The 8,908-nt window shown below is 43.9% G+C and overlaps 1 protein-coding gene across 3 annotated transcripts; it reads left to right on the forward strand.

Moving 5' to 3' along the window:
* Positions 1 to 757: 757 nt before the first annotated feature.
* LOC308115379 (uncharacterized protein) lies at positions 758 to 7,973 on the forward strand. Of its 3 annotated transcripts, XR_013935688.1 has the most exons (5): positions 758 to 1,045; positions 1,267 to 1,598; positions 5,297 to 6,672; positions 6,777 to 6,853; positions 7,517 to 7,950. XR_013935688.1 is itself a non-coding variant. In XM_080472831.1 (3 exons), the coding sequence occupies exons 2-3, from the start codon at positions 1,333 to 1,335 to the stop codon at positions 5,454 to 5,456; spliced, it is 426 nt and encodes a 141-aa protein (XP_080328957.1). In that variant the 5' UTR covers positions 758 to 1,045; positions 1,267 to 1,332; the 3' UTR covers positions 5,457 to 7,973. The 3 variants fall into 3 exon arrangements, 1 of the variants encoding a protein (XP_080328957.1); XR_013935689.1 differs by having other exon boundaries at positions 5,297 to 6,853; positions 7,517 to 7,948; XM_080472831.1 differs by having other exon boundaries at positions 5,297 to 7,973.
* Positions 7,974 to 8,908: the final 935 nt, after the last annotated feature.

The raw sequence follows: 8,908 nt of genomic DNA on the forward strand, positions 1-8,908 counted from the left end.
TTTCATTTAATTCCCCCAACTACAAAATTTCAGTAACTAGTAAAGTAAATCCACTACTCTTTGAAGCATTAATTGGTAACAACAGCTATTATAAAGTACTACAGTACTTGAACATTATCTCACGTTTTCAATGACAGTAACTTTTAACTATAACTAAGTACTCATTTTCAGGAACTAAAAAAGTGAATCCAAAAGCAGTGACCAGAAACATAAATGTCACGACTAATCAAAGCAGATCCAGTATCACTTAAAAACAGGAACTATAAATGTAATTATGTAATAATTTTTAATGCACTTTCGGGTGAGAAGGAAAGTGGAGTTCAGAGCTTTAATGACAAACAGGCAAAGAGCAAAGATGCTGAAAGTCCACAGTGAATGGACCTACTCTCATCCTCAATACAGATGTTATTGGGCATTCATTCCCCCCTCTCACCCCTCTTATTGCGGGCCTGGGGATCCTCCTGCTCCACCTCCACCGGAGCTCCACCTCAGCTCCACCTCAGCTCCAAACGGTTTTTACTTCAAGTTCACGGGTTCATCATGAGATTAGAACTCAAGTCTTTTTGTGCGAACAGAGGAAAAGGGACATAGTTGAGAGTGTGCGAGTGTGTGGACGCCCTGCCCTCCATTCCTCATTAGCACACACACACACACACACACATACACACACACACACTGCTGCTGTGGCCGCTGGCCAGATGAAAACCACACAGCTCGGCCCACATGCGACATCAGCTCCTGCTCAACAGATTTTCGGGGCAGTAATCACTCCCCCTGCGAGGAGGAAGAGGAGCGGCTCGGAGACGCTCCTGGTGCGCGCAGCGGAGCGGAGGAGGTCTCGCTGCGCACGGGCACATCATGAGCGAGACGCGGCGGCTCCACAGGATTCACGGCGCGGACCCGAGACTCTGCCTGGCCCCCTCCTCCCCGACACATTTTTCCAGGGATCAGCCGGACACCTCGCGGACATGACGGGGAGAGCGAGAGCTGGCGATGTCCGAGCTCTCCGCGCAAACATCAGCTGAACAGCGCGACTTCCTATTCGGTACAGAGAGGATCCATGTTTATACACAGCGCGGCGCGCGGCGCGTACGCGTCCTGGCGCGGAGTTGATTTTACATGTTGCACATGTCCTCTGCTGTTTCTCACTGAAAAAAACACCCTCTTTCAGTTTCCCTCCGTGTGCACGCTCCCGTCTCCTATTTCCGCCTCGCTTCCACATGCAGACGTTGCAGTCGAGCCTGTTGTGTGCGTTTGTCTCTCCAGCAGGCTGGCCGCGGCTGAAGAGGAGGCGTCTGGAAGTGAACTCCTACAGAGGCAGGGGCTCTGGAGATGCCGATCCACCAGGGGACCCTGCTCTGTCTGGGCGTGCTGCTGATGACTGCCGGGGGGGTCATCATCCTTTGCGTTGGCCTGCCCTATCAGTCGGTCCTGGGGCTGCTCCTGGGCTTGTTCCTGGGGCTGGGGGGCATGGGCCTGCTGGTCAGTGGACTCTGCATGGCCATGAAGAATCTCCAGGTGGCAGTGCCCGGACACTTTCTCCTGCACCCCCGCACCGGTACACGCTTCAGCCCCCAGCAGGCCTTGGCCATACAAAGGTACACATGCAAAGAAACCAGTCTTGATATTAGGAGAGTTAAAGAGTTGAGGTTCTTTTTTTTTCTTTCAGGTGGGGGGACCACATGACAGGGATGACAGGATCAGTTTACAAGATAGTTCATCAAACAGGGACATAGTTATTGTGCTTAGTCTGTGTGAATCACTTAATTGTCTTCCTGGCTCTTCTTTTAAAGTGCAACATGCAACATGTGACTGCATCTTGAGTCAGAATCTCAGGAGTTATAGGGATTAAATTCATTCGTCCAGGCAAGTGGCTCCGACAGGCCGTACTGCTTCTGTCAGCTTGATGTCCGTACATTGCTGAGAGTCAGCAGGTGCATATAGCATGTTGACGATCTCAAATTTCCATGATGCCATAGTTAAATGTGCTAATAATCACAAAGTAGAGAGAACTAATTAGGAACTCATTAAACTAGAAGCTTCACTGAAAGTTATTCAAATGTGAGGATTGGGACAGATTCTCTTCAACAGCATCATAATTCCATCATTGTTTAGTTTTTTTGTATATATATATATAACTGGTTTATCTCATGGTGATGCTAAATATAAACAAATGGGATGAGTAAAGTTGTTACTAAGTGTTGTGGAGGATCAATGAATATCTGCATTTCGTGGAAATCCTCCTGACAGTTGGAGACCCTCCTGGTCCAAAGGACTGGAAAGCTCTGGCACTGAGAACAAAGGACATAGCAAACTTTCTTTTTCTACTCACTGTTGATAAATCAAACCCTGTAACTCTTTGGGTTTCCCTTGTGTTGTTCAAGATAAATCAGCACAGTGTGAGTGCACAATCCCACGCTTTTCTTTTTTTTTTAATAGGGTTCAACCCTTACCCTAACCCTAACCCTAACCCTAACCCTAACCCTACCATATTTTACAGCAGGTCGGCTGGATTGTCCTAATGGGCTTACTTAAGTTAGAATGGGATAGAAAACCTTTATTTCCCTATGCTCATGCATTCTCAAAAAGCTCTACTTGGGTTCAGTCTAACTATTGAACACAGGTCTTTGTGTTCTGTGGATTTGTTCTGTCTTGACCTTGGCTCATAGACTTCAGCTTGTTTTATTGCTTGGTGTTGAGTACGGTGGCAGCAGGGGTGGTGTAGTGGTTAGGACTTGAATTGAACTAATCAATTTCCCAGCATGTGTGCATGGCTTTTCTCGTGGGACTCAGATTTCATCTTCAGTAAAAAAAAAAAAAAAAAAACCTTGAGTTTAACTGGTGACTCTAAATTGCCTGTAGGGTGTGTGATGTTGTTTGTGTCAGCTGTGTGTTTTTCCCGTGATGTCGCTGTGTCCTGTCCAGGGTGTACTCTGCTTTTGTCTATAGGTCAGCTGGGATTGACCGTTATTCCTGGCAGCCATAGCTTGATAAAAGTGTACATAAGATGGATGGATGCATTGACGGTACACCCTGAAAGCAAAGCAATTTGTTTTTTCAGTTTTGTTCAGGGAGTTTTTCATGTCTTTTTTTTTTTTTTGGTATATTTTGAACCATCCCCCACTTCTCTCATTCAGTCTCGTCTGACGTCCATGGCCTTGAAACACTTAAAGTAGTTGATAAAATCACAAACAGCTCAAACATGGATTTTGAGATCTGCAGGGATTACCGTGTCGGCTTTACACTTGTCACATTTCAGTCTCAGCAGCACAGATGCTTCCAGACAGCTTTTCTTGACTGTTGCAACGATTGAATATGAAATACCGCACCAGCACCCGTTTATGCAGATAAACCATCATTCATCAAGTTTAAATCATGAGTCTGGACATTATTGTAAACTGCACCTTCTCTGTCAGTCCAAACAAACAACTCAGGTGAAGTCATTTTTGTAAATCCCTAAAACTACTGATAATCAGTTCAACTTGTGTTTCTAATAGCAGTTGAGGTAGTGAGAATAAATGTATGTACTGCCTGCATGAGCTTTGACAGGAAGCTTCCAGCTGCTAAGACGTATATTGCTGTTACTATAATCAACTTTGTATTGACATTTCGGTCTAGAGTAGAGTTCAGGTTATAGAGGCAGGAAAGATGACGGAAAAAAAAGGTGTAAATGAATGAAACTGAAATAAATTGGCTCGTATATAAAACAGTTCCAATGAGATCATAGAAAAGCAACGTGATGCATAACACCCTGGAAGTCGTCGTACTGGAAATGAGACCTCAGCATGTATAAAGGGAACAATGACCATTTAGATGTTTGATTAGATGCTCGGATTAGTCCATTGTCAGAGTCCATACAGGACGTGGTCTGTCACTGTGTCCCCACGTATCTGATAAAGATTTGAGCCCGGTACCTAGACTTAAAGGAAAAATGCATCCACAACACCTTTTATTAATAGACATTTTGTTTTACCAAACTGATCACCTAATAGATTTGCTTGGACCTCCTAAACACATTTTCCATTCACAGCAGCTTATAAATCTTTATAAAGTTTTGCTCTTTTGTTTCTCAAAACTATAGTTTATGTTACCGTCATGAAATTCAACAACGACTATTAACATCTGCTGACATTTTATTGTCATTTTTAAAAGTTTCAGGTTTTGATATTTTAGTTTTAAAAGGACTTTTTGGTTGTTTGGTGACATGTTTGTTTACACACAACTATGTGAAAGCTGCAAGGGGCCATTAGAGGGAGGCTGAGGAGCCACATGTGGCTCCAGAGATGTGGGCTGATGACCTTCGCAAAAAAAGACATTATCTGGTATGAGGCACCAGGAAGTTATTTAAGTTCCAGAAGCTGAGAGGTGGATTCCACGTCATAAGATGTGTTTCTACAGCACAACTTGCTCAGATTTGATTAGATTGATATCGATGGGGCAAATGCTGAAGTTGGGCAACTTTGCAGAACCATTTTCTATCAAAACCAACGTAAACTTTTCTTAAGTCAGATTTTCCTTCCATAGATACTGACCAACAACATCCAGAAGTTAGGATATTTTGAAGGTGGTCAGAAGTTACTTTTCACTACTTAACTCTGGTCAAAAGTACTTAGTGGATGAAGTAGGAGTATTTCTCCTGCTTCTCCGTTATCTGATTTAAGAAGTGCGTCCATCATGCAGTACTCGTCATGTTAAAAACTAAATATTGTAACTTGTGGGTGTTTTAAAGTGTGGGAGGAGAAACCCAATGACCACAGAGCTGGTCTCGCATGAAATAGTACCAATTGGTTGAATGCTGAGCTTCCCAAGGGTTCACATTAAAGATGTTATCAGTTGTAGGGAAACGGCAAGAAAGTGAGTAGTAACCTGCTCGTCCCTCGTTTTATCTCTAGATAACTTGCAAGTATATGTACCTGCTCTACGAAAGGTTTTTCATTATCGTTACCTGTCTCCATTACACTTGTAATTAATTCAGTTCTAATAATTGATTTCATTTTTAAGAAGAAAGATCAATTATGTCTGGGTGTCATTATATATTCTCAAAGCAAAATGATAATCGGGCTGGAAAAGATGGACGCCTGAAGGTGCTTGGAGAGAGTCGTGCCACAAACATTGAAAGTAGCCAAGCGGCTCAACCTAAGTTACTGCCAGATGGAGACCACAGTTATATGATGAGGAGATGGTGAAACAAGTTATGAAATCAGTTGAAGAGTTACAGGTGCAGTTTATTTAGGATAAAAACCCACGAATCTTATGCTTACGCTGGTCATTTTCTCTCACTGCTTCCCGTCTTCAGGAGGTTGGACCGAATTCGCCGGGAGATGTCCACGGACTCTGTCAGCAGGGCACCAGAGCCTGAACCCTCCCTGCCATCCACCCCTCCTCCCTGGACTATGGAGCCGCCTCCGTCCTATGACACGGTGATGAAGAGTCAGGAGCAAAGCGAGCCACTTTAACCCTTGCTGGATATCCCACATTCATGACAGTGCCTTTTGTCGTCGGCTCTCAGTGAGAACAGCGAATGAAGAGTCTGTGCTCGATGGTGAACTTGCTGCGGCTCGCATTAAAAAAAAAAAAACCAGAGCCGAGATGATCGCAGTCACAAGCCGAGAAGCAACGGAAGACGGCAGCTGGTTAAAGATTTAACATTTACGTAGACTGGACCCCCAAGTGGCCTTCATATCGACAATATCCTGTTGTGAATGACTGTGAAATTTATTGAAACAATTACGACAACTGCTTCACATATTTGAGGGCCTTTCTTTAAGAGCAGCACCATGTGACCTTTACAACTTCATGGAGGGCTGGCTGCAGGCCTCCCGTAGACACCTGATTTTACTGCCCTGCTTAAATGTATGTGACCGACTACTGTGGCTGCATGGCACCCTTCTTCAAACACTAAGAACCTTATTCATGACTGCGTAGCCCGTCTTCAAATCTCTGGCTTATTTCAATACAAAGTGCCTTAAACGACGACAGCTGATGTCAACAGAACGGTGGTATCCCTGCCCCAGCATTGTTTCCAGTGTTTGCAAAAAGTCCACTGTTGTGACACGAGAACAAACTTGGGTTAATGAATAGCCGGGGCACACCGTGTGTATTGGTGCACTCTTAAATATTGGCTTGTTTATTTAAAAGAAGGGAACCCGATAAAGACTGAGAAGGGAAGTGTCTGCGTACTTTAAACCAAAACTCAAACTGAGTAAACAGTCGACCAACTTTGCTCTGGAGCTGAATTGCGATACCTTCTTCTTTTTCTTTTTCTTTTTTTTTACCAGCAGCTTTTGGCAAGGTGACCCCGTCAGGCGCTCGCTCACACCCGCAATTTTATACCTGAGCCGAGCAGTCTGTCTGCAGGCTGTAATAAGCATCAGAGTGGAACACTAACTGCCTTACCTTTCAACCTCACCTTCAAGCACTGACACAGGAAAGAAGCCACAAGCAGTTTCGAGTTTACACACCAACGAGCTCCGGGAGGCAGCGGTGCCTGGGACAATGGCGGAAGGGAAACCGTATCGCTACGGGCTGATGGTGGCAGGCATGGGCGTGGTGGCTTTTGGCCTCTTTATCATGACTCAGGAGCGTCCGCACATCTATGCCACGATGTGCGCTCTGGGCGCCGCCATGCTGTGTGTCGGGACTGTGTGGAGCCTCTGCCAGTGCTATCCCAAGGTAGACACAAGAAAGAGAGAGAGAGAGAGAGAGAGAGACTCGGGAAATATGTGACGGCTGCCAAGAAGAAATAGATCTTGTAATGGAGGGTGTCTGTTTATTAGGTCATTGTGGCTCCCGAGATTCAGAAGGAAAGCCTAGAAGATCTAGTGTGTGCTGCAGCTGAGGCAGAAAATAGAAGGTACCGTCTCGCGCTCACACACACACACACACACACACACACACACACACACACACACACTCACACAATATCCTCGGAGGCCACAGACAAGTGAGTGCCTGCTGAGGCCGTGATGATATCCTGTTGTCTGTCTGTGCGTCTCTAAATGCCGAGTGACCATCGTCTTGTGGGTGAACATGGCGACAGCAGTATGTAATGTGTCTGGTGATGGTGGGCTCTGGGATAATTAACTCTAGACACCGTTTTTCGTTATCAATACATCTTTTTTTTGTTTTGTTTTGTTGAGAGCACTTAAAACAATCAGTCTTGGGAAGGGCAAAGCGAGCTGGAGCTCTCAAGGTTAAGAATGACAAAGAATGTTAATTGAGAACAAAAGGACACTAATGTTCCCTTGATTAAAGGCACTTGAGTTTCTGTTAATGTCTCGGCGGGGGTTGGAAAAAGAAAGGCGTACCGCTCAGGCTCCTATGAACGAGGATTTGTTGTTACATTCATTTCCGACAGCCAGATAAAGACATGCATGCTCAGCGAAACTCTGTCTCAGAAGCAAAAAGTAAGAAAATGAGGACAAAATGCTGGAACTAGACTTCTTTCTATTTCTGTCTCTCTCTCTCTCTCTCTCTCTCCCCCCCCCCCCCCCCCCCGATTTTGATTTAATCTTAGGTGCACTAAAGCTCTGCCAGGTTCCTGTGGCCAGAAGCCGAGTATAATTCTCTCTGAGGTCCAGAAGAATCACAGTCACAGCTGTCCCACGCTGCATCTGGTCTGAGGCAGGAACACCCTCCTCAGAGGAACTCCTCACTGGCTCAATCCAAACTCACCAGGACTCCAAACTGCACTCGAGAGAGCGAGAGAGGGAGGGAGAGAGAGAGAGAGCGAGAGAGAGAGAGAGAGAGAGGGATCCTCGCATGCATTCGTATGGCTCTTTAATCAATGACAGCATTGCTCAAGCATGGTGCTCTTTGAATGTGCAGTATTTTTATACAGCATGGGAAAGCGACTGAATCTGCTATTATGTAACACTTTTGCATAACTTTGTGTCATTGTGAAATTAAATGCTCAAATAAAGCCAAGAATGTATTATATGACATTACCAGAAGATGGCGCTGTTTGCTATTTGAAAGTTTGTGTGCACGTGCATCCTTGAGCGACAGTGATTACTACAAATAAGTCAATTAAAGCAGGTCTCTGTTAGAGTTGCAGATTCTGGAGGTGACTTTCCACATTGAGACCCATGAGCAGAAAATACTACTTCATTTCCCTGTACACTGCTCACATTTTTGTACAAAGTGCCCCGAAATAACTTCTTTATCAATCTGTTTTCATTAATTGGTGTCAAACAGAGTCTATAAGAGCTCCCATTGCAAGGATTTAACACCTTGTAGTTAACAACACATCCAGCAATTTAAGTTTCAACAAAATAATGTAAACAAAAAAAATCACGTCGCTTTAAAATAAATTTTAAAAAAGCATCTATAGATTTTTGCCCAATCAATGATATTCTCTCGTGAATAATTAAAGAAAACCAGACATTTGTAGCCTAAGAGCTCATTTCCAAAAAATATTTGTTGACTGGTTTCACGGGTAATATTGTAAAATGACAGTCAGCCACTGTTGAACCAGATAGCAACGGGACATTTCCCCAAATTACTACATTACAGAACTGATCAAAATTATTGCATGTTGATTCAAATTATAGGGTTGGAATTAGTCCTCTTCATTAAATCAGCAGGGTTAATCCTAAATTCTTATGGTAGATCTGTCACCAAATGTCAAGATAGTTGAGTCGGTTAACTAAAGTTTCTTGATATGTAAACTTTTATATGGATAGACCATTACAAAGAAGTTCAAAAGGGAACAACAGTCACAAAACTACTTTCTACACACGATTTAACGTGATAATCATTAACGTTTCCTCAAAAGTTGACAGACTGGAGCTGGACAATAATTTTTTTCCCTCGTTCTCTGAATTTTTGTTTCATCATAGACGGGTCATTCTTTGGACATGAGTTCAATGGTTTTGCCTTGCCTGACCTTACATGATACGGATACACG

This window comes from Lipophrys pholis, assembly GCF_963383615.2.
Source record: "Lipophrys pholis genome assembly, chromosome: 10".
In the NCBI taxonomy this organism is placed as follows: domain Eukaryota; kingdom Metazoa; phylum Chordata; class Actinopteri; order Blenniiformes; family Blenniidae; genus Lipophrys; species Lipophrys pholis.

Coding starts and splice junctions, on each gene's coding strand:
- LOC308115379 (XM_080472831.1), top strand. CDS start 1,333: ATGCCGATCCACCAGGGGACCCTGCTCTGTCTGGGCGTGCTGCTGATG. Junction 1,599..5,296: donor CAGGCCTTGGCCATACAAAG/GTACACATGCAA, acceptor TCCCGTCTTCAG/GAGGTTGGACCGAATTCGCC.